Source organism: Cupressus sempervirens, chromosome 6 (assembly GCF_028749045.1).
Source record: "Cupressus sempervirens isolate cs-2001-9-10 chromosome 6, ASM2874904v1, whole genome shotgun sequence".
NCBI lineage: Eukaryota > Viridiplantae > Streptophyta > Pinopsida > Cupressales > Cupressaceae > Cupressus > Cupressus sempervirens.
Genome location: NC_143123.1, coordinates 363,718,625 through 363,745,588, shown reverse-complemented (window position 1 = coordinate 363,745,588; position 26,964 = coordinate 363,718,625). Strand labels below are relative to the sequence as shown.

The 26,964-nt window shown below is 37.7% G+C and overlaps 1 protein-coding gene across 5 annotated transcripts in view; it reads right to left on the bottom strand.

Moving 5' to 3' along the window:
* The window catches only part of LOC149552590 (zinc ion binding protein), a 284,033-nt gene that overhangs the window by 203,255 nt on the left and 53,814 nt on the right, over window positions 1–26,964 (bottom strand). For 3 of the 5 annotated variants that reach the window (XM_089788184.1, XM_089788187.1, XM_089788185.1), the window contains exons 7-12: window positions 6,546–6,613; window positions 4,952–5,050; window positions 4,417–4,564; window positions 4,025–4,168; window positions 2,861–2,980; window positions 2,554–2,610 (exon numbers count right to left, since the gene is read on the bottom strand). In XM_089788184.1, the coding sequence (XP_089644310.1) occupies window positions 2,554–2,610; window positions 2,861–2,980; window positions 4,025–4,168; window positions 4,417–4,564; window positions 4,952–5,050; window positions 6,546–6,613 (636 nt within the window). The remainder of the gene's footprint in view (window positions 1–2,553; window positions 2,611–2,860; window positions 2,981–4,024; window positions 4,169–4,416; window positions 4,565–4,951; window positions 5,051–6,545; window positions 6,614–26,964) is intronic. The other 2 variants (XM_089788186.1, XM_089788188.1) reach the window with 1 other exon arrangement.

Sequence of the window (26,964 nt, the reverse complement as noted above, 5' to 3'; positions counted from 1 at the left end):
CTTGTTTATCTCTTGCTTTGTTTCTTCTCAGTCACCATTTGGTGCCTCTGCTTTGGCCGGCCCTTCTATTTGTATGCTCAGTCCCATAAACCGTGTTGGTTGTTCGTGGACATTAATAATATTATCTTATCTTCCCATGTATTATAGAATAAACAAGACCATTTAATTAAATATTTCTCACAAACTATAATATATGCATAAGTAAAGTTAGATAATTAACTTGAACTTTAGAAAAGGCTTTATCAATGAATAATAAATTATATCAATGATAAATAAATGATCCTATTAATATTAAGCAATTTACCATTGACATACCACTGCACCATAAGTACACATATAGCCATATAGTCGGCAACTGAAACTGCTTAAGCCAAATATCATCAAGATCCCTTGGAAGTCTTAGTTACCCTATAGGGACTGTGTTATAATATGCTAAAGACATCATCATACAGTGCGTGCTTGAAAAGGGGACATTAAAATCCACCCTTCCCAAAATTGCTTGTACTCAAGCAATTCCAATGCTCCCCCAAGATCACTATGTAGAACCGAACTGAAATTGAGTATTGTTCCAAGGACCCAAGCCAAATCTATAACACCAACTGTTGAAAGCACTGCCCTGTTGAACGACCTATCGACAGCAAATAGTATGTAAAGAAATCAAATACTGCAGTATTTCAGTCAGCTCCTCTGGAAAATGCTTTCAAAAAAAATTGAAGTGGAACACCATAAGAGCAACCTCCAATAAGACAACATGAAAGTTCGTGTGGGACGTTATTTTAAGGTTTTTACCATTTTTCTCCAAAAAGCAATGCTTTTGTACTCTTCAAATCATAGAATTTTGCAGTCAGGTTTGGGGCATTATGCTCATCTACAATAGTTTGGAGGGCTCCACAGTTGTTCTCAGTGTATCTTTGTTTCTAGAAAAGGACATTTTGATTGTCCAACATTAGGTTGGATAATTCTATAAGATTTCTGGTCACCAGTTTTGTCAATTTTGGTAGGGTTATTGGAAGATTTTATGACAGGCTCTACTTGCTTGTTGCACATCATTCAAAAGAAGGGGACCAACTTCTTCATTTTTTTCTGGACTATAAAACTTGTGTTGTCTTTTATCAAGTAGTTGATAGAACGAACGTTAACGGAGGGTATTAGAATATTTTGCATATTTTTAGTCTCTTGCTATATTTAGTTAGTTTTAGTTAATGGTCACATAGGCTTTGTAAAAAAAATTTCTTACTCAATTCTTTATTTAGATATTGTCTTTATTTAGAACACCATGCTCTTTTGTTCCTGATATTATTAGCATTTGTAAACTCTATTTAAGAGTTCATTGTTAATGCAATATTCATTTCGTATTTAAGGGCACGGAAGTAGCCGAGTTGGTGTGAAGGCGTGTTGTGAGGCGTAGTGTTACGCTTGTGATCCTAGTGCGATGCATCAACCTCAGTTTGAATCTCACTTCATCCTTTGTGCCAATTACCCCAAACCCTATGGCCCCATTGCGAGTTGGTCTGAGGTCGTGGGTAGATCCCCTTGGTCTTGGGCTCGACTGTGCAGCTCATCATTACCCCACCACAGACACTTGGAGGAAGTGTTGGTTATCCCATAGCCAAAGGGACTAGTCTCACCTCAAGCTCGCCTCATAAAGGGAACCCACTGGGGTTGGGCCAAAATAAAATTCTTTTCGTATTCTTTGTTCATTCAGTCTTTAACAAGTTCACTCTCCAGCTTTTGGAGTACTCTACTAGTTTTGTTGGGCAAGTTTTTGCAAGTTCAATCCTCATGATTTTACAGGCACAAAATATCATGGGTAAAAATGTTGATGCAAGTAAAATGCATTTTTCAGATTTTGTTTTTTCTATGACACCATGCATACTCTCTTTCATGGTGTCAAGTTTCAAATTAATACATTTGGTAATTGAATTTTACAAAAAAAATGTTTTTAAGAGATTTTAAATGTTTAATACTTTCTAAATTGCCAATTATTTGCTAAATTTTTCCCGTGTTGAAAATTTTGGGCTTGCCAAGTACTCTCTAAGGGTCCAAATCTGTGATCTATGCATGCAATTATAAGGGTTGAGACTATATATTTTGTTCGTTCCACCTTCAAAAAAATTTCATAATTAAGTTCCTTAATTATCATGTATGCCATTTACTAAGAAATGGCAAGAATGCAACAAGCAACCCAACTCCACAAAAATGCATGAAGTGTGGTTGGTTAAGTAACTATGAGGCAGAACAAGTACATGGATGAAATCATAAACCCAATAAAGAAAGGATTGCCCACCTAGATGATCAGACAGAATATTGTCAAACATCTGACAGTGCATCGCTTAGTTTGAAGATGAACAATTAAGTAGTACAAAGTTTTCAGCAAACTTTTATATAAACAAGATTTCCTATTAACCATCACTCCATTGAAAATTTGGATTTTATCATATACTGCATCTTTCTGAAAAAACATTCATAACTAACAGTTTCGTCAGTACTAAGTAGGTATCAGTCACCTGCTCAAGCTGTAAAATCTATAAATGAGGAATATGAGAAAGTCACCTTTGCATAAAAGAAAGCTGCTCTCATGAAATCCTTAGTAGAGAAGGCAGCCTCAGCCTGCAGAGGAAATGCTACCACATTATACAATCTGTGATTTATTTTGATTCATAAATAATAAACTTACTTCATGAGGCAGATCAATGAGCAAAAGATTTTGCAATCAAAATTCAATGATTTTCATGTAAACCTACTTAAAAGCAAAACCATTTATTAAAAAGTTTGATGCATTCCATTTCATAAAGACACCATCGCAATGGACAAATAGATTCTCTGAAATTAATTAAAGCCTGAAAAGTGATTTTACAACCTGAACTGAGTATACTTGATCTCTTTGAAATGTGTTTCTGCAGTGTTCTAAAGCAGCAGCATATTCCTTCATGTCTAAATAAACTTGCCACATATCTTGGCCTTCATCATGTACAGATATCTGCATTTTTTCAAAATGAACAGAGCTTTTAATGTTTTATTTAAAAACAAGAAGAAATAAAATTCCAAATGGAAGCAATGAACTAATTGTTACCATTATTACAGAGAAGGTAATTGCTAAAGCTTATGTAGCAAATTCATGAGATCAAATCTTAGAAAGAAGTCTTGGTACATAATAATTATACCAATCAATGTAATTCTGATTACCAATCAATGTAATTCTTCCAATCAGAATCTTTTCAGATTATGTTAAAAAAAAAATCTGACACAATATTGTTACTTGTTTCTCATGCCACACTCAATTGTAACAAGTCGTGATAAACCTGAGATGAAGGTACTCAGCAGTTGTAGCGGATAAGCTCTTGAGATCAATTGAGGTAAAAAGAGGTCCAAGGATATGACAGCTAAGGAGCTTCCTTGATATGTAAAAATGAAAACTAATGACACCGAGTTCACCAAGTGGTTGCGGTAGGGTCCAGAGGTGTGGGACACCTGCTGAGGTGCTGCCGGCCTCCTGTTGAAGCCTCTTATATTCTCCCCAATCATTTGGTTATAATTTAATCTAAATATTTATATCATTTAGCAAAATTTGTTCCCACAAGGGCACAAGAAATAAAATGAATCCCCGATCCTCTGTACCATAGTTTGCAAACTCTGCGTACTACCCAAGTTGCCAATTACTCTCTTATTTTTTGTTGGGTTGAGTACTCACAAGTTTAACTCTTGTGTTTTTATAGACACAAAAAGCCATGGGTAAAACTGTCAATGCATGTAAAATGCTGGTTAAAATGTGTTTTTCACATGCTGTTTTTTCTATAAAACCATGCATTTTCTCTTTCAAGATGTCAATTTTTAATTTATTACATTTTGTAATTTAAGTTAACAAAATAAATATGTTTATTAAAGGGATTTTAATTTTAAGTTCTTTCTAAGTTGACGAGTTTTCATTGAATTTTCTCAGAGTATTTGTCAAGTTGAAAATTTTGGACTTGCCAAGTACACAAAATTGGGATCCAAAAGATGAAATTAATAATCCAATACAAACCTCAAAAATAGAGTTTTCATCATAAGCATAAAATACACCAGCTGTAACATCACTGCAAAGTCCAAGAATTTCCCTAGAACTTGAATCAAATTCTCGGTCAAACTGCAGCTCTTCTATCACTTTTTGGCTCACTCTATTGACAACCTGCCTCAAAGGAAGAAACGAAGGACAATCAGAATTACTGAGGATGAAGTTCCATAAGCAAGAAACTGAATAATGATGTCCATTCGCATCAAAATATTCAGTCTTTGCTGAATTACACCATAACTGTCATTAACTCAATTATAAAAGAAAGCCTTCTAACTCACCTAACTTACATGATTAGCATGGAATATGCAAACTATTGTAGTTCAAGTGATATATACATTAAAAGGAATGTGGCTGAGGCTCACCTTAACTTTGTTTTCAAAAAGCAACAAGAAATGGAACTCTGAAAGTGCAAGTGAGTGTGGTTTTATTCCTTCTCGATCATTTTCTAATTTTGAATACTCTACAAGGGCCTTCTTTTCCACAAAGTTGTCATCTCCATTGCTTGAACTGCTACGGAAAAATTAATGTAGCAAAGACATAAGGGAAGCAGAACTCAAATGAAAACCTCAAATGCCATAAAATGCCCTATAAGAAAAGAAATGGTCATTGTAATCCAAAGTATTCAATTGATTAGCTACTCATTTATGATTTATTTAAACATGATAAAATCATTTTAATGTCAAATCATTTTCATCTCAAACATAAAGCATATATTGAGTTCAGCTTGAATTCATTGCTTCACATATTCAAGGCAGAATAACGGTAATAATATGTTGTGTTTCAAAAAAGAAACCCAAAAACCACAAGCAAATAAAAAACAAGAGATACTACGATAAAAAATCATCATACTTATGATGAAAAATAATATATAGTTGAGAAACAAAATGAGTTCCCCACCTTTGTGGTGCACCAAGATTCAGAATACCATAGTATATGCCTGCTCCAGCTAGCCAAGCAAAGTCTGCCTGTCGTTGCTTGACAAAGAAATGAAGTTCACTGCATAAAAAAGAACCAAATATTCATCAGAAAAAATTCATGATGTTGGAATTTCAACACCCTAACAAATACAAATTACACTTTGACAATAACAGAATTCACTGCCTCACATATATCTCTATACTGACCAATCCAACTAATTTCAAAGAGCTGTACGGACTGGCCTAAATCTGATTTTGTTGTTTGATCGCCAAAAAGGATGAAACCTTTCCAAACCACTGATAAAGTAGAAGTTGTTGTAGACCAAAACTAAACAGAAGTAGTAGAGCTGCTTCAACTGCAAAATGAAGACAAGAAAGGTGTGGCTAGACAAACAGGCTGCTCACACAGAAATAACCAGAAAAATGCTCAAGAAAATGACTTCTTCACTGGTCAAATGAAACCCTTGACATAGGATTTCCTCACACAACCTTGGTAGATCTTTAACAACTGCAGGTGTGACAACCTGTGAAGGTTTCTGTCTCCACTAGCTACCGCAGAATAAAATGATCAAAGAGAGAAAATAATCAACTTAACATAATCAAAATGATCTCCAAGTTGCCTTCTTATCAAATTCCAAAACCACGTGCCCTAATTACATTTTCTTACTCAAATCTGATTTGATTCTATTTTTTTTTATTTCCAACCTAAGTGTAGTAGCCCCCAACTTAAGTGACTTCTTTTCTTTTTTCAGTCATGTTTTCTTCCTCCTCGAAGGGCACCCAACTCATAGCTCCTCTTCTCTCTCCAAGAAAGGCGCAAACTCATAGCACCTCATTCTCTCTCTAAGCATCTCTTTCTCTCACTACACTCATATTATAAGAACACCCTTTTTGAGAGAATATTTCTTAGGCTTAAATTGTTTAAGCTTGATAACTCAAAATATTTCAAGGCAAAAATTGATACCTCCAATCCAAGGATATTCTATCCATCCTATTAGTCTACGAGGACCTAGTGATAAACCAAACCTGATTAATTGTTACTAACTAAGAAGAGGACATTACAATATCTGTCGCACGTCTTGTTGCTCGCTGTTGAACCCAACATAACAAAATCAGTAAAAGGTTTCAGCGCCTAAAACATATAATTACACAAGTTTTTTTATGACCTTAACAAGCATGTTAATAAATATTTATGAATAATAATGGGATAATACATAATATTGGCCATGAACAGGATTCTTAATTTCAATTTCAGCAAAACTGTTCTGTTTTTAAAAAATGTCCACTTCTAGATTCCAAAGTAAACACTATATCTCTTTGTATCCTCATAATATTTTCTGATCTGCACCAGGCATTTTAGTCTCCAACCCAAAAGAAAACAGAAAATATTAAACAAAACTTGAATGTTCTTAAAATTTCAAGTCAACAAAAGAACTTTGCAAATGATTGCAATAAATACTTAAAAGAGAATGCATTTCAATCACTCAAAGATATCATAATATGCTTGAAACAAATCATTGATGTTGTTTCACTGTCCCCTAACAAATCAAACAGGAATAATGAAAAACAATTACCTGCTTGGCGTTTCACCAGGAAGCTCTGTGAAATGCATACTGCGATTAGCATATGCAGCAAATACAGCCTGTCATCGGAAATAATGAGATTAGAAGACCTGCTGCAGACCAATAATTTATCTTTTCTTAAACAAACACTAAAATCAGGACTAAAAGATGACCCAATAAAAGTTCTCAAACCCTTATGATTCAATATATATTTAATATACAGAAAAATATAACACCAACATGAACTTCCTTTATTGAGAAAATATTACACTATGAAATATATAACTATGAAATATATAATAAAGAATTTCTTAAATTTGCAAGCAACGTGTCAGGCTAACTCTTGAACTAATTGTACATAATACATATGCTATAAATATGATAACCAATTCTACCCAAGTACAGGTTGTAACATGACTACTTTACCTGCCTCGTTTAAAATACCAAACACAAACATAAACGTAAAATTCATATGCAATATTATAATTGATGCTGAAAATTTAACTATCAACGACTTTTCCAGAGTATAGAACATTTTATACCAATTGATGCTGAAAGTTTAACTATCAACAACTTCTCCACAGTATAGAACATTTTATACCATTAATTTTTTTTAAATCTATTTGCAGAAATATATAGTCCAAATTCAGTCCTCCATCAAACCTAATTACACTAGACGTATGGATACTGCCCTAACTCAGAAATAGAAACAGGAAATGCTTTCAATGACCGAAGCATGACATTACTCATGAAGAAGCATTATTGGAAATAAACTTTTTCATTGTACAGACTATTAAAATAATGTTTTATTATTTATTTAATGCTCAATAATGTACTTTACTGTAATTTTATGTGATAAGATCATCTCTGATCTTATCTGCAGTTTCTTTTTAGAAACTTGCTTATTTTGTAAATATTGTAAACTTATTTATTAAGCGTCTTTGCTCATTGTTAATATATCAAATAATTTCCCAATTACTTTGAGTAATATGGTATCAGAGCCAAAGTATTTTTTTTGAAAAAAAAATTCATATAAAAATTCGCAATGAAATTTTTATATTTTTTGAAAAAAAATCAGATTTTTGAAATTGGCTTGTGAGGAAGGTTTCTGTATTTTTTCGAGGGCAGTTTTTTTGCAGAGCAAATTTGTCTAGGGGTTTTGTGAATCACGTCTATGTTTTGCATCAATTTTTTAGTGGCTGTTTGCTACAAAGACGCCTTGCTGGATGTTTTTTCCTTAAAATCCGTGCATTCTTTTTCCTGCAACTTGTGGCTTCAAATCTATGCATTTTGAGGTCAATTTTTCTAGTGTTGACCTCCATTTCACTGCGACCATTATTGGTCCTCTTGCAGACCTCCCATGTTTTTCCTTTGCTGCCATGGTTTTAACTCGACAACCATTTCTGCAAAACGACGGCTCTTCTTGCTTGCATCGCCTTTTGGCCCCATTTCTGACCCTGCATGGTTGATTTCTACAACGTCTAGGGCTTTTTAAAATCCTTTGTCACTGAAGTGTAGCCAGCTTTGTGTCGCCACTATTTTTTCAGATCTTTGCAATTTATTTTTCTTGTAAATGACTAGGGTTTCTTGCGAAACTCTCAAATTATTTTTCATTTTGAAAAACTAATTGCAGATTCAAACTAGGTTTTTCAAGATCTCTTCTAGGTCGTCTAAATTTCCTAGGTATCTCATTTTTTTTGCCTCATTTTCCATGTCATCGGAATTTCATTCTAATTTCAGATTCTTTTTGGGTTTTTGGCATCTCTTCTGAGTCTTCGTCAAATTTTTCTAGGCCTTGAGATGATTTTGTCTCGAAATATATCTCTTGATTTTTGTGCCAACAAATTTGAAATGTGTACTCGCTCAATGCATTGAAATTTGTACACAGAATTTTGTGCAATATGCATCTTTTTAATAGCTTGGTTTTGTGTCTCGAAAAATGTGAAGATGGTTTCATTAACCAACATCGTGTTGGAAGGCAGTCAACGTTTCAATGGTAGAAACTACAACACTTGGAAGCAGCAGATGATGACCATTTTTTAATATCGTTGCCTTGGTAAGATCAGCTTGGGCACCCCTCGGCATCCAGCTACAGCGGATTCAGATCAGGCAAAGTTTTATGAGCACAATCATGAAGTTGTCATGCTAGTTAAACTTTCTGTTACAAATGATTAGGTTCCACAATTTCCCTCTCGAAAATCTGTCATGAAAGCTCTAATAAAAGTCGTGTGTTCTTTTTAAAGAAATAGGTTTTCTCGATCATGATGGATGAGATATTGTCCTTACAAAAGCATCTAATATAGATTAAGGACGTTCATGATCAATTGGAGACAATTGGTTAAAAGATGGAGGAAAAGACATGGTGGTTATTACCTTGAAGAGTCTTCCAAGGTCTTATGAACATTTTGTTGAAACTTTCAACATATCTTCCACGAATGTTGATCTTAAGTTTTTAGAACTTTGTATCAAGCTTCTGCATCAAGATCGTTGGAAACAACCGTTTGGTACTAGTCCTTCCTCACCTTCTACAAAACAAGCTTTTGCAACACACTCTCATTCAAGAAACGAAGGGAAAGGTCATCCTTCGCATCACAAAGGGTATTGAAGAAGGATTGCTATCAACGGTTGGCTTTCGAATAGAAGAAGCAAGGAAGGTCTCAGTAGAAAGCGCATGTAGCCAAGCACACTAAGCAGAAAGAATCTACCTTTTATGCCGTTATGGAAAAAAGATCTACAGATTATGTGAAGTCTTTTGCCTAGTCTATTAACTCAAGTGCTTTGCATCACTTTACTCATTTAAGTGATTGGTCACAGACTTCTCTTCGTTTACCGACTTAGTTGTTTTTACAGGAGGAGAAGAATACACAATTGTTGGTAAGGGCATTGTTCAGGTACATTTTAGTAGGAAGAATCTCATATTCCTCAATGTGTACAGTGGTCCTAACATGGAAGTAAATCTTCTCTCAATCAATCAGATCATGCGGAAATCTCCTCAATTAGATGTACTCAGCTCACACAAGTGTTCAATTATTGATATTTAGACTTGCACTACTGTAAGTGTTGGCATTGAGGGTCATCGTCTTTATCGACTTGTGGATATTGGTGATTCTTTGAAGTTAGCCATGGCAGCAAGAAGTTCTTCCATCACCAGTCTTTGGCATCAACGGTATGGGCACTTAAATGTGCACTATCTCTCTTAGTTGGCTTGGGAGGGATTTGTAGCTGGTTTACCTGAGACCCAAACTCAATATCATGTTGTTTGTGGAGCCTAGTTGGTTTATCTGAAACCCAAACTCAATATCATGTTATTTGTCGAGCTTGTCAGGCTCGGAAGCAACATGGGACACCATTTACGAATGGTAACTCATGGTGAGCCTCTACGATACTTTAGGTTGGTTCATGTTGATACTCATGGGCCAATGCATACACCTTATGTTACTGGTTGCGGATATTTCTTGCTTTTTGTTGATGATTTCAGTTGTAAAATGTGGGTGTACTTTCTTAGACAAAAAACAGAGGATTTTGTAATATTTCAAAAGGTTAAGGCCTTGGTAGAAAAAGAGTCGGATTATTGAGAAGTTTAATGTTAGCATTAAACCACGGATAAAAATAACAATTACATGCAAATCAAAACAATATCAAAAAATAATAGATCACACATAAAAGAATACAAGACACCAAAATTTAACGTGGTTCACCCAACCCCTGAGCTACATCCACTAAACAGCAAGTCCGATATCATTATGATCCAGTGATTACAACCTAATTACAATCTGTAATCCCTTACAACTCAATACCACCACAAGAACCAATTTTCGCATCACCACAATGAAACAATCCCTAACCCTAAGCCCTTTTATACAAATATTTTTACCGCTTTAGGGTTATAATTAATAATTACATGTCGGCCCAAACTAACAATCTCCCACTTGGGGACTGATCCTGTAGCAATATCGCTACCACATAGGGCTCCCAGTGGATCAAACCACCCTAGACTCTGTTTTTCTTTTATTCATGGTCAATCTAGAAGACCAACCAAAGCTTAAGAGGAGTTCAGCTTCTCCCTTGTTACTACCTTTGTAAACATATCTACTAGATTGTCATTTGTATGTATCTTGTCCAGCTTTAACTGTCCATCATCTAAAACTGACCGAATGAAATGATACCGCAACTATATGTGTTTGGTCTTTGAATGCAGAGTTGAATTCTTCGCAAGATGAATGGCACTCTGACTATCTATAAACAAATAATTATCCTTCTGAAGGTGTCCCAATTCTTCCAAGAAGAACTGAGCCATATCATCTCCTTGGCTGCCTCTATAGCAGCAACATACTCTGCCTCTGTAGTGGATAAAGCATTAACCTTTTGTAACTTAGAAACCCAGCTCATGGCTGCCCCACCAACAATAAATACATAACCTGTAGTACTCCGCCTGGTATCAATATCTCCTGCAAAATCTGAATCAACATAGCCCTGTAAATCAATAGTAGAGCCCCCGAAGTGTGAACACTTATTGGATGTTCCTCTCAAATATCTGAGAATCCATTTAACTGCATTCCAATGCTCAATTCTTGGATGACTCATATACCTACTAACGACTCGCAATGCATGTGCAATATTTGGCCTTGTACATACCATAGCACACATCAAACTTCCTACAGTTGAAGCATAGGGTACCTTGGACATCTTATCCTCCTCTTCTTGTGTCTTGGGACACATCTCCTTAGTCAACTTCAAATGACTAGGTAAAGGTGTGCTAACAGCTTTAGCATTCTCCATAGAGAAACGTTGCAACACCTTCTTAACATAATCAATCTGAACAGCGTCAATTTCTTGTTCTTCCTATCTCTGCAAATCTCCATACCAAGGATTTGTTTTGCCGCCCCCAAATCCTTCATATCAAATGTATGTGCTAACTGGCATTTCAACCCCTTAATGCGATCCATGTAAGACCCAGCTACAAGCATATCATCAACATATAAACATAAAATAATGTAGGTCATCATCCAACCTCTTAAAATAAACACAATGATCTGAATGACACCTACTATATTCATGTTCATGCATAAAACTGTCAAATCTCGGATACCATTGCCGAGGTGCTTGCTTCAAGCCATATAAAATTTTTTTCGATTTGCACACTAAGTTCCTCTTACTTTTGACCACAAATCCCTATGGCTGAGCCATATATATCTCTTCATCCAAATCACCATGAAGGAAGGTTGTTTTGACATCACGCTGCTCTAAATGCAAATCTTCAGTAGCCACAATACTTAAAACAATACAGATAAAAGTCATGTTAACAACAGAAGAAAATATCTCATCAAAATCAATGTTTTTTTTCTGTGCAAATCCTTTTACAACTAACTTGGCTTTAAATCTTTTATTTTCTCCATGCTCTTCTTTTAACCTGTAAACCCACTTATTTTGTAAAGCCCTTTTACCTACAGGCAACTTGCATAAATTCCATGTCTTATTTTTCAGCAAAGAGTCCATTTTGTCTTTCATTGCAAACTCCCACTGGATCTTAGTATCCACCTGCACAACTTCATCATAACATTCAGGTTCACCAGCATCAATAAGTAAAATAGAATTAAAAGAGGGAGAGAATCTTTCGGGAGGTCCAATTAGCCTTGTTGACCGTCTATCATTCACTGGGCTGTGTGGTATTTGTTGTTGCGGTTGTTGCACATCATGATAAAAATGGCTGGAACATCATCTTTTGGAGTATCATCCAGCATTACATAATCATCTTCTTTCTTCTCATGTTGCTGCAACAGATTTTTGTACAACACTTTTTCATTGAATGACATCCCTGCTTCTTACAATTTTACGATTTTCAAAATCCCAAAGCCTATAAGCAAATTCATTAATGTCATATCCAACAAATACACATTTCTTTGACTTAGCTTCTAGCTTGGTTCTATTTTCAGAATCTATGTGAGCAAATGCTTCACAACCGAAGGTTTTGAGAAAAGAATAACTCACCTTCTTAACAGTCTATGCTTCCTCTAGAATACCACAGCCCAAAGGAGTAAAGGGACCTCTATTAATCAAATGTACAGCAATATTGACAGCCTCCGCCCACATGTGTAAGGGCCAGTGTTATGGGACTCGCCGAGTCATGCCAGGACTCTGCGAGTCCGAGGCAGAGTCCATGTTTCCGAGGCAATCTGCCTCTGGACTCGGACTCGGCCGAGTCCTGGCAGAGTCCACATGGACTCGCCGAGTCCAAGGACTCTGCGAGTCCTGGGTGAGTCCAAAGCCCAAAAATTTAAATTTTTTTTTTTTTAAAATTTAAAAAGATAGAGATTTCCGGAAGATGTTTTTTACAATGTATATGAATTCTGAAAATGATGTGGCATGTCAAGAATCTATTAAGGATTGAATCTTAAATCTTAAATCTTCAACTTTATATTATGTTATTCATTTTTTTCCTTCAAAAGTTCGTTATTATACTTGTATGATTTTTCGAGTCCTTGCCGAGTCCGAGTCCGAGTCCGAGTCGGATTTTGACTTTCCGAGTCAGAGGCGAGTTCGAGTCCCATAACACTGGTAAGGGCAACCCAGCATGCAACCTCATGCTCCTTGCATGCTCCATTATAGTCCTATTCATGCGTTCAGCCACTCCATTTTCTTGTGGAGTCTTTGGAACAGTTTTTTGTCTATGAATACCATTATTGGAGCAATAATCTTCAAATTCATGACTGCAATACTCACCACCATTATCAAATCTGAGACATTTTAATTTCTTACCAATCTCATTTTCAACCAAGCATTTCCATTTCTTAAAAGTTTGAAATACATCAAATTTTTGTCCAAGAAAATAAACTCACACTTTTCTAGTTGCATCATCAATGAATGTAACATAATAATGAGAGCCACTAAGGGAAGATACCTAAGTCGGTCCCCATACATCTATATGCACAAGCTCTAATTTCTCCCCTTTATTTTTCTTCCCAATCTTCACAAAACTCACTCTCTTTTGTTTTCCATACACGCAACTTTCACAAAAATCTATATTAACACATTTCAAACCTGGTAAAACATTCTTTGAATGAAGTACTTTCATACCTTTCTCACTCGTGCCCAAGTTTGTTGTGCCACAGCATTGTATCAGAATCTACAATAGCTATTTGTTCTCCCTACTCAACTGCAGCAACTATTCCTAAACATTCATTTTTCTCTGAAACAATTAAAGTAGAAGGAACAATATGACCTGTACAAAGATATAAGGTGCCTACTTTCACACCTTTTGCTACTACAAGGGAACCTTTTGAAACCTTCCAATTTTTATCATTAAAAGTAACTACACAAACCTCATCACTGAGTTGCCCTGCTGAAATTAAATTCCTACTCAGCCTTGCAACATATCTTACCTCATGTAGTAGCCAATTATTCTCATTGTACAACTTAATCTTAACTTTTCTCTTTCCAACAATCTGACAGGGTTCATTATCCCCCAAATAAACAAGCCCAAAATCCGCTTGGACATAATCAATGAAATAACCTCTATGAGGTGTAGCATGAAATGAAGCACCAGAATCTAAAAGCCATGAATCATCAACACTTTCTAAAGACATAAGCAAAACATCCTCTTCGGATTTGCTACTTACCACATTTACCTCCTTGTCTCGATCTGGTTTATCTCCTTCATTTTTCTTTCAAGTCCAACAATCTTTCTTTTTATGCCCTGGTTTCCCACAGTACCAGCAGGCATTTGGTCCTCTCAATTGAGACCTCCTCCCCTCTGACTTTCCTCTTGATTTCCCACGATTTCCGAAATTACTTCCTCTCTCAGTCGTTCTACCTCTGCTTTGTGCATTCAAAGCACTTCCTGGTGTAGAGCCACCTGAGGATTTCCTACGAGTTTCCTCACTCAAAATAGCACTGATCACATCATCATATTTTAGGGTACTAAATCTGTCGTCGGTAGAAATTGTGTATCAGCCGACAGACCCCTTCGGGAAGGTTCTTGTATGTAGCCGACAGGTCCCTTCGGAAAGGTTCTTATTATGTAGCCGACGGACCCCTTCGGGAAGGTTCTTCGAAAAGTATTTATACACCCTTCGGGATTATTGTAAATCATCATTCAAGCATAATGTAATGTCTTTGGCATATGCGAATAATAATAAGAAGTTCTGCTATTCATATCTATTGTCTGTATGCATTGGTTTCTTTACCCAGTACGGTAAACATTTGGCGTAGTTGCCCGATGGACCTGGTACGCACGCAAGCGAATATGAATTAAATGCCGAATCAGTTGAACAAAGATAAGAATAAGCTTAAGGAAAAGGATGGCATACGCGTTGCGCAGGAAAATTTAATTCTGGCTCAGCAAACAGAGCTTCGAAGGAGATTCTAGAAGATTACCGACGAAAACAAAAGCGCGGAAGGATTGTTGAAGGAGACTCAACAACGGCTTGATTTGGTGGAAGAAGCGAGGGAGGAGTTTCTGAACCTGCATACGCCACGGGAAGAGAATCTTGACGGAAGGAGATTGACTCGCACGGCTCGAAGTGCTGAAGGAGCACAAGCGTGGAGTGACCTCTTCGTCCGAAATATACTTCTGGGACGAACAGCTTCCGTTGATGAAACCTCTTCTTCACCAAACAGTGCGAAAGTCGAAAACAGTGCGGGTGTTGCAAACAACGAGGGTGTTGAAAATAGCGCGGAAGCCGACAACAACGTGGGTATGCAGAACAGCGCGGGTGTTCAAAACAGCGCGGAAGCTCAAAACAACGCGAGTGTTCAGAACAGCGCAGGTATACAACAAAACCCCCAACATACAGTGATAATGGCAAGTCCAAAAGAAAAGTTGCCTAAATTTGATGGTGAAGGAGCCACCAATCCAATTCGACATTATAAAACATGTGAAACAATCTGGAGAGCAAATGGCATAATAGATACGAACGAATGGGTCCGACAATTTCCAGCCACCCTACGGGGTGTTGCGATCGATTGGTTTACTGACACAAATCCATAGAAGTTAAACAATTGGGATAATATTTAGAAAGAGTTTTGCGCAGAATTTCAAATATTGCGTGACGATAATGAGATCGTTGCCGAAATATTCAATATCAAGCAAAAGAAGAATGAAACAGTACGGGTCTTCTCCCGGAGGTTGAAAGACTTAATTAGTAAAATGGAGAATAAGCCGGTAGATGAGCTCCAGAAAAGATGATTCATTGAAGGCCTTCACCCCAAGTTGTGGAAAAAGATGAAGATCGTGCCACCATCGACATATATTGAAGCATACAATCGAGCATTGAACCTCGAAAGTGAATAGAAGATAAAGAAGAAGAAGAAGACCAGCTCATCCAATTCAGATGACGACGAGCCTTCAGAAGAAGATAGCAGCGACGATGAAGGCAGCAGCAAGAAAGTCCGTGCTCTTCAGAAGGACATGCTGCGGATGATGAAGGAGTTCAAAAACATGAACAAGGAGACTAAGGGCAATGACCTATGGTGCACGGAGTGCAAGAAAGAAGGCCACATGAAGGGATCATGTCTGAAAAACCAATTTTGTGAGATTTGCCAGATTATGGGACACTCGGTAAAGGAATGCCCTTTCAATTTGAAAACAAAAACACTGCAGAAAATGTTCCTAACACAGGAGGCATCCTCGTCAGGAGGGAGCAGGAAAACCAGTACTGAAAGTGCTACATCGGGTGGATATAGAAATAATTGGCGAGATCAAAACAACAGCAGCGGCAATACTGATGGGAGGAGTCGAATCCAGTATGATGCGAACGGCCGGCCGATAGTTCAATGCCGCGCATGCAATCTGTGGAGTCACTTCGCCCAAGAGTGCACAACGGCGAACACACCGAAGTTGCTATGCCGATGGTGTGGACCTGGCGATCATGACGATGCTAAGTGCCCGAAGTCTGGAGTAAACTTGATTACTATCGAGATGGACGAAGAAGTTCTAGCAATCACTTGGAAACAGGCGAAGCTCTACCCTGATCCAACGGAGGAAAAGAAAAGAATGGAGGAAGCCCGTGCAGAGATCTAGAGAGCAACGCAGGTAGAAATGGCACACCTGAAGGACACGCTAGGTACCTCCGTACGGAACTGTGCAGAACAAAACATTGTACGACAAATATTGCAAGCCAAAGTACCCGTCAAGATAAATGATCTGTTGCTCACTATACCTCACCTCCGATCGGCACTCACAAACATCATTCCCGCTGCTAAACTACCAGGAGCACATGGAAGGGAGCAGGAAAGTGGAGCAAGTACAGCAGACAAAAAGGAGAAGGAAAGTGGCGTTAAGTGCAAAAGATCTGATGCTGTTAGCCCTCTCATCCGGACGCCATCCGGCAGTTGTTGAAATGGGCATTCTCGGGACTGTGCTAACGGACACGATCGTGGACGGAGGATCCGGTGTCAATGTGTTGCCTGAAGACACTTGGAAAAGGTTGTGACAGCCGACATTATGGCCGCCTACATTCCAGCTGCTAATGGCCGATGAACATGGAATCAAGCCATTGGGAGTCCTGACAACAACCAGTGACGATTGGAACATAGCCATTCTTGTTGGATTTCGTCGTAATCCCACTGACGCAAAGAGGATATGATGCCATTCTGGGCCGGGGGTGGTTGATACAAGCCAAGGCAAAACACGATTGGAAGAAAAATACTTTATCACTTGAAAGCAAAGGCCGGAAGTATGTCATCAATCTACAAATTCAAATGGTTGGAGACGAAGCTCTATCGTCGAATTCTGAAGGAGAAGAGGATGAGAGGAGGTAGAGTATGGAACCCGATCAGGAGGGAGTCCTACGATTGGAAGGAGATGATCTAGATTCAGTAAATGGTCTTTACCATTGGCAGATAGAGGATTACGAGCTCTTTCCAAGTTGTAATATGCTAAGGATCGACGAAGGTAAGAAAGAAGAAGGAAATGAATGTCCGAAGGAACACAGAGAAGCCAAAGGAGGAAATGAATGTCCGAAGTAACACAAAGAAGCTGATGGAGGAAATGAATGTCCGAAGGAACATGGAGAAGTCAAAGGAACAAATGAATGTTCGAAGCAACACAGAGAAGCCGAAGAAGGAAACGCGGGTATGACTGAAGCTGAAGGAAAGAACATACAGTACGAACCCGAAAGGAGGAAAGATTCCATTGTACGACCGCACAAGAAAGTATTACGTCGAACCACAGATATAGTAGAAAGGTGCCAGCAGCAAGGAAGACACATCATACGGTCCGCACAGGAAACAAAGCGGAAGGGTTTAATAAAAGTTGCAACAGTACGGAGTGCACGTGTTATTGACGGCCAAAAGGGGCAACTAATGGAGTCCATGGTACGGAGCTTCGGGAAAAAAACCTGAGGGAGAGATCGTGTAACTTAAATAAGCCTCGACGATTGCAGGCACAATGGGCCACGGAGGTAACGCGGAACAGGCGCAAGGCATGGCATGATAAGCACCTAAAACTGAACAGGTTCCAACTAGGTCAGTGGGTGTTGGAATATGACGGAAGGAACGAATTTAAACCAGGCAAATTCAAAGTCAGATGGGCTGGGTCGTACCAGATTCAAGAGGTAGGCAACAATGGAGCAATAAAATTGTGGACTGTGGATGGACAAGCAGTGCCGTAGGCAGTGAATAGGTCGAGGCTAAAGATGTACCATGCTAGGAAGACTCTGTCGTCGTAGAATGAATTCCGAACGACTCCTTCGTCGTTGCAGAACGGCGAAGTTGGGATGGAAAATTGAGTCTGCTGTTTTGAAGTTGAAAAAAAAAAAGAAAATTGAAAAAAAGAAAAAAAGTGTGAGAAAGTCACTGTACGGCTTTTAAAGTTGCACCGTACGGTCTCTAAGTTATCTGAGCATGCACCATACAGTCTACCGTACGGCGTACGGATATTGGAGAATATTATTGGCAACTTACAAATCACCGTACGGATTTTGGGGAGTTCTCTTCACCGTACGGATTTTGCAGGGAGGAATGTCTTTGCTGTACGCATTTCAAAGTTATCTAGAAGATGCAACCTAGCACCGTACGGCAAATTGGGGTCTCCTGAAGGACAGCGTACAGATGTGAAGGATAGATTCATATAGTTGGTCGTACGGATTTTGAAGAAGACATTGAATCCCAGTTTTGGCATACGGATTTCCTTCCCAGTTTGTCGTACGAATTTAAAGAATAGCGTTTGGCTTACGGATTTGAACAATATGGTACCTGATCACCACCGTACAGATTTAAAAAGTTAAGTGTCCCACCGTAGGAACTTTTAAGTAGGGTTAAGATATTTCAATTCTCATCATTGATGCGTCCGTAAGACAATATATCTGAGGTGTCCATACGGCAAGTCTTTGGAAAGATATTTGATGTGTTTGTACAGGGATCTTATCAAATGAGCACCGTACGGCTTCTTCTAAAAGTCTGATGTCCGTACGGACCTTGCAGTTCAGAGCAGCAAATATGTATCTCTCTAAATGCAACCGTACGGCTAGCAGCAGTATTTGATTTTGACTAGCATACGGCCATGGGAGTGTAGCATACGAGGAGAAAGAAGCAATCAAAAAGGAAGGGCAGAAGAAAGCAGGACCCCGCAAGGGCGCTGCCCCTCGACCCTGCCAGGGGCATTGCCCCGTGGACCCCCATTCGTTGTGGATATCAATCGTGGGAAGTGTGACCAGTTGATGAGACCTAGAGCTACTGCAAGCATAGTGTGCCAGAGGTGAAAAGATCTACGGAACAAGCATTTTGAGAGGGGTGTTACACTTGGAGTAGGTGTTGACCGTAAAGCTGTTTTAGTGGATGCAGAGAGAGCTCGGAGGAGTTGATCATCTAGTTGAAGGCAGTACAGCAACACTTGGTTCAGTGTACTCGGAATTGGAAGCAAAGAAAGCGGCACAAGTGGCTAGCAGGGTCAGATGTCAGATTGGCTAAGGTGACAGTGTTGAAGACCAGTTAGTCAGTCAATGTATTTTGGTTGTTGATTTGTCTAAGATATTTTGTAATAGTCGTCAGGAGACGACTTTTCTTTTTGGTGGGGATGATGTCGTCAGTAGAAATTGTGTATCAGCCAATGGACCCCTTCGAGAAGGTTCTTGTATGTAGCCGACGGGTCTCTTCGGAAAGGTTCTTGTTATGTAGCCGACGGACCCCTTCAGGAAGTTTCTTCGAAAAGTATTTATACACCCTTCGGAAGTATTGTAAATCATCATTCAAGCATAATGTAATGTCTTTGGCATATGCGAATAATAATAAGAAGTTCTGCTATTCATATCTATTGTCTATATGCGTTGGTTTCTTTACCCAGTACGGTAAACAAAATCCAGGAACAGAATTACTCGCAGTGATTACAAAGCCATTCTAGCTTTCAGGCAAAGAACACAAAATTAAGAGAGCCCTAATTTCTTCATCAAAATTGATACCCACAGAAGATAACTGACTAGTAATAGTATTAAACTCATTTAAATGATCTACAATAGAGCCACCTTCTGTCATTTTCGTATTAAAAAATGTTTCATGAGAAATACCTTGTTTGAAGCAGAGGGCTTTTCATACAATTTCACTAGGGTTTGCATCAACTCTTCTGTTGTCTTCACTTTGGTAATATTAAATGCCACCGATGGTGCCAAGCATAATCGAATGCATCCAAATGTCTTTCTGTCTAAAAGATCCCAGTCATCATTTGACATAGATCCCTGATTCTTAGTTTTGCCTTCAAATGGCTTCCATAAATCCTTCTGATAAAGATAGCCTTTCATTTGCATCTTCCATAACTGCAAGTTTTGCCCATTAAACCTGTCAACCCTCAGCTTACCCTCGTCTGCCATCGCTCCCACTCAACTGTGAGACTTTCCTACAGAGGATAACTGAAAAACAACTAGGCTCTAATACCGGTTGTTAGGATTAAACCACGAACAGAAATAACAATTACATGCAAATCTAAACAATATCAGAAAATAATAGATCACACAGAAAAGAATAGAAGACACCAAGATTTGACGTGGTTCACCCAATCCCTGGGCTACGTCCACCAAACAGCAAGTTCAATATTATTATGATCTAGTGATTACAACCTAATTACAATCCGTAATCCCTTACAGCTCAATACCACCGCAAGAACCAATTTTTGCATCACCACAATGAAACAATCCCTAACACTAAGCCCTTTTATACAAGTATTTTTACCGCTTTAGGGTTATAATTAATAATTACATATCAGCCCAAAATCTTGATAAAATAGGGCCAAAAAAAACTTTTATGATATATAGTACTTTCCTGATTAGTCACCACAAACTAACATTTAAGGCCTTGATAGAAAAAGAGTTTGATTGTTGTATAATCATTCTTAGGTCAAATAACACGAGGGGTTTGTTCCATTGCATTCTTAAACTTTTGTGACACTCTTGGTATAAGACGTCAGTTTACCACACCCCACACTCCTCGGCAAAACAATATTGTAGAGTGGCACAATCGTACTATTATTGAGATGGCCCATTCAGTGTAACAACACGAGTGTTCCTAATAAGTTTTGGGCAAAAGCAGTTTTTGTTAGGTGGATATTTTGCAACTGACAGTTTTGGGTAAAAATCTAGTCACAAAATAGGATGACCGGCCATAATGTGTGAGACAGAGTCTCTCTTACATTAAAGGGAAGGCTCCCCCTTCTCACCGTTCCTTGGATCAACTCAAGGTAAGTAAAAAGTCAAGAGATTTATAAAATGGGTGTCACCAATATTCTTTCTTATCTTTCACGAAAGAATCCACTTACTCGTGGAGTGAGTAATGGGTAGGGTTAACCTCGAACTACACTTCTATCAAGAGCTGGAAACAGTGATACCAATAAACCTTCACTAACTCAAAGGCTAGCTGAAAATATACCTGTTTGGCTCTAAGTCTGGTCGTACTTCTAAATGAAAAAGCTTTATAATTAGGGCACAAAGACTCCTAAAAGTAAGGATAACTTAACTATTTTGCGAATTAAGAAAGAAGTATAAGTTGTAGACAAAGCTTCTAGCTATACACTTCCACAATTGATCCTGGTCAAAGCTCTGGCTCCAATTGCTTCTTAAATCTTTTATATTCAACTCACAAGATACAATTATCCAAAACACAAGATAACATGAATCAAAGACAACTTAGATGAATTATAGACAAAGCTTATAACTCACACAAGTAACAATCTCACTTAATCAAAGTTAAGTCTCAAATGCTCCTTTGTATTCACTTTCTCTCAAAATAGTGCCACACAAACAAAGTTTTGCTAGCACAATTTCTTCATAGCTCTCTTGCATAAAGATAATGATGATTTTACAATGAGGGGGCACTCCTTTATATAGGCATTGGAGTTGAGAGAAAGGTGGAGGAAAAAGTGGGAGCAACTCAACCAACTTTGACCTAATCTAACTACAAGAGGAAATATAGGGTTACATGCAACTTGCATTACATCTTTTTACATGCATTTAGCTCGTATTACATGTAATTACACTTTTTCATGTAATGCATTATTTTAAAACTACTAACATGAAATAAAAACAAAAACAACAATCTCAATGATTGTTTCTCAGTGCCTTGAATTTGACAATAATGTCACGCACTATGGGAAGATCAGCAATTTCCATGGTCTTTGCTATGGCTTCTACTCTCATTGCATTTGCATACACTGATTTTACAACTTTAGAATTTGTCGCTAGAGAATCCAACAAATGTTTTGTCGAGGATTTATACAAGGAAAACTTGTTCATTGTGTGCGAACTAAAGTCTTCAGAATCTACATCAGCATTGATCCTAATTTTATATTCCGAGCTTACCCTTTCAACTGCAATGAGATTAACGAAATCATCAGTAACATGGCATCCCATCTATTCCAAATCACAAGTATCACCTGTTTCTACTACCTGACAATCTCCAAATGCCGTCTGCAACTTTGTGATTAGCTTCCTCAATGTTTCCTCTTTGTAACCAATAAGTCCTTGAAATCTAAAAAACATTTCACATAACGGAAGAATATCACATGAGACCAAGGCATCTAGATCAAATCTTACCATTTCATCCCAATCATCGAGGATTTCCTTCAAATTATCCATTTCTTGAGTTAAAGAAGAAATTAAGTTTCGCTTCATTTCATTCATCTCTTTCACACATCTAAGAACTCCAAATGTCTCTGTGACGGCTCGAACTCCTTCAGAAATAATTTCCTGTATCCAAGACTTGGCAGCTTCAATCAACTTTCTCTCCTTAGATGTTTGAGACATAACAACACTCTAAGAAGATTGTTGCCGAATGGCCTCATTTAGGCGAGAGACCTCCTATTTCAGTTGATTTTTCTTCTCCCATAGCTCGTGATTGCTCTTTGATACATTAGCCAATGCATCTTGAGCATCTTGCAAATAACTCAAACGTGATTGCTTCCCGATTTCAACCTTAGTAAACTTGTAATTAGAACGAGTAAGCTCTTTAACAGGTTTGTCCACCAAGGGCTCAGCAACTTCAACAAATTTGGGTTTATATGAATCAACCAAAATCCTTGAAACAATCTTATCTTTCAAAGATTTGGATTTAGTCTTCTTAACAGGGAAATTGTCCGGAGGAACAACCACTTTTCTCCTCTTCGTTGTTATTTTGCTCAACTATGCAAGCAAGCTGAAACCTTCATCAGTAGAAGCAGATACAGTGGAGACCATTGGCCTTAATCTAGATTGTATTTTTGTAGTAACAGAATAAGATTCAATCTGCTCAGCTAAAGGCATAGGAACATGTTGAGAAGATTTTGTCATAAAAAGCTCAAAACTTGTCAAAGACATATCAAGTTGGGAAACTTGACCACTTGTAAGAGTTGGAAAATCCTCAAACACATTTGCTAAATGTTCATATTGTTCATTTGCAAGAATGTGAGGAGCAGCATAAGAAATAGGAAGAGCCATTGTATTGAATTCTGAAACTGGAATAGGAGTGAAAATAGTGGAAAATGAATCCACATCATCATCTACTTCATCCAAAAAAGATTCTTCATGTGTAGACGGTGCACAAACTTGTGCAGGCTTTGGAGGAGATATGGTCATGATTTCCCCTTCTTCGTCCAAATCTTCTTTATCAGATTTTGTCTCCAGTTCTTCTTCTGATTCTTCCTTTGATTCTTAAATTGGTTCAAAGATTTGAGATAATTTGGCTCCTTTTCCACCCTTCAATTTGAATTTGAGGGAACCCTTAGCATCAGAAGATGAGGCACCATCTTTCCCTATGATTTCCAATTGTGACTTCTTGCCAAGAGGACCAAAACTTTCACAATCCAAGCCCATCTTAGGATTTACTCTTTTAAGGCCTTTCTTTTTCAACCATTTATTAGTTTCACTAAAATGGATTGAAATCCATCCATGATAGATGTACCTTCCTTTTGTTGCCACTGAATAGGAAAAGGGCACTTCTTATTAAAGTCGGCTTGATGAAACTTCGGATCAAGGATGTTGCCATCATCTTCAACTTGAAAATCTGAAGAGATCTCCAACATGTTAAGATCAATTATCTGCTGCAAGGTTAATCTGCAGTAGTCCATTGTCATGATGTCAAACTCTGTTCTCATATCAATCCAAATATCCTTGATGCAATGAACATGAGTGTAAGCTCTTTTCATTTGAGAATTCATCTCTCAGTAATCAAAGTCAAATCTCGAAACTTCTTCAAGGCGATCAACTACAACTCTACTTCCATGTTCTTTGCTTTAGGTACAGAATTGATCAAATAGTTGCCAATAGCCCAAGATTTAGTTGAAATAATGCTGAAACCAAGCCTATGCACAGCATGCTGATCACTCTACACATCCATGAGTTGTCTAGCTAACTCCATCAAGATGATTTGATCTGTAGCACACCTAGATAAGGTATACGGTTCGCCTTTAAAATATCCAACTCTTAAGTATGTGAGAGTTGCTAACTAAATGAAAATACAGCCATATTGGCTCACCTTTTCTCATGTTGCATCAGATACTCTTTTGAAGATAAATGTTTATTGAACAAGCACTAGAAATGCCCAAAGGAGGCATCTTGAACTCTTTTGTAATGAAATTTACTATTTGTCAAAGTAATTTGGTCATAGTAATCCCAACTGGGAACCTAAAGACAATCTCCCTTGGTTGAAAGATCCGAGAAAGATTCCATGGTGGCAACAATGTAAACAAGGTAAGAGTTCGTGTCGAAGGGCATTGAAGTTCCCGCGTTGCCTATCTGCTGGCAAAGTGCAATGCTGATGAGCTCTCCTCAAAAGATGTGTTCTTTGTTTTCCATTATTTGAAAGATGAACTTATACATCCATGGCTCAAAATCAATAGAATCTTTGACACCACAAATTCTGCTGAGAAAGATGATGAGATCCTTATATTCTTGTTTGAAGTTAAACCGATGAATGGTCTTTGGCCATCTGCAGAAGTTGTTCCTTTCATTGTCTAACTAGTAAAGGTTGACAAATTTCTGATAATCACCCTTTTGCCCATTCCAGCATGCCAAAGATGATTTCTTGGTCAAATCTGCACATTCTGCTTTATGTGGTACTTTAAAGATCTACTCAATAACTTATGGATCAAGGCTAATAATCCGTCAGTGTCCTTGATACTCTTCGTCTTTGGAGTGAAACGACATGCATATCCGAGAACGAAATGAAGTTCTATGGCCGCCATAGGAAATGCAGACACCAAGTGAATGTTACTTCTTTTGATACGCTTGATTTCATGGCCAACAGGAGATTCAATTCTCTACAGAAAATCAGCCACATCCACATAACCAATCTTCATGTCCATGACGTTATCAAGAATAGATATGATTGATAAGGGAGCTACATGAGCCAACTCTTTATCATATTGATATTTCATTTTGCCTTTGGATTTTGATGGTGAGGACACTTCTTGTGCTTGTACTATAACACAAAAATCCCAAAACATAAATACATCATCAAATGGAATCATCATACAAGTTGATTTGTGATCAGCAACAAAAATTTGGAAACAAATTGGAGACTTTGTAGATCCGATGAAATGATCTCGAAAAGAAATCATATGCATATGCAGTGAATGAAAACGGAATGCAGAATAAGTGTTATGAAGGTGGAAAATGGAAGATGGAATGAAACGAAATGAAATGAGAATGTGTGAAGGTGGAACACATGGGAATGCGTGCAAACAAAGATTGCTGATTTTCAAACGTGACTTAGGGTTTTCAAGGCATTATTGTATGAAAAATGATTACATGTAAGTGCAACATGTAATGGGAGATGAAAGGTGAGATGAGATGCGAATGCGGATGAAGGATGCACTTTACATGCAAGTGTGAATAACAGATGAGATGGAAAACACGGAAAGATGCAAAAACATGCATTTGATCTTGGAGGCACAAATGCATATGGAGAGATGGAAATGAAAAATGGAAGAGGAATAATAAGCTTTATAGTCACCTTTGGTGAAAAGATGAAGTCAAAGTACATGAAGATGAAAATGACATCTTTTTGACTTTTCAAAGAGTGACTTCTAATCAAAATTGGACCTTTTAGATGCAATTACACAGAGTTTTTCGTGTAATCATGTCATGCAAATGAGTGCGAAAAGTGAGATGAGTGAAAATGGAAGCGGAAAATGAGATTACATCCATGCATGGATAGTGAATGAGATGGAAAACATGTAATTGCATTTGTTGAATGAGATGTGAGATGTTGTGGCATGGAAATGGAATGTGGAACATGATGATGCTTTTGCATGAAGTGAAGCAACAACAAGTTCTTGGGAAACAACCCATAACTTCACTAAAGTGGAGAAAACCAACAAGCAAGCACAAAACACAAAAGATAAATGTACATTTGGAAAGTGACTCAAACATGCCAAGATGCAAAGCACTTCAACACACAAATTCGAAATTGGAACTTGGGAAAGAACCAAAAACATGAAAATGAACAAATTCTTCATTTTTAAAGGAAAAATGCACTTTCCATGGCATAAATTTCAACAAGTGGTAATCATCAAGTAATTATGTTCATAAAATCAGCAAGATAACACAAATTAAATAGCAAGAAAGAAGAAGTCCACTTACATGAAGATTAAGTGCCAAAAATGAAGTAGAAAGATGCTCCAATGTTGAAAAATTCTCTAAAAATGCTAAGACTTTTTGCAACTTTGCAAATTCGAATGGGAGAGGGCAGCAAACAAAGAGTTCTTGTTAAAAGATGCCAAAACGTGCCCTATTCATGCTCCATAATCCAACGTTTTTGGATATGCATGCTCATGGGACATTTTTAGTGAAAAACGTGTTTCACCAAGGAGCGTGAGCAAATCGATTTGATGTTTAAACATCAAATCATGCACCAATATGCAATGTAATCACCAAATAAGACCAAATCGATTCATATTGGAGCAAAAACGTTCATCAAAAATGGATGTATTTGGAGTTTTTTCAAAAACGTACCCTAGAATAGAGCTTCCAAAAAC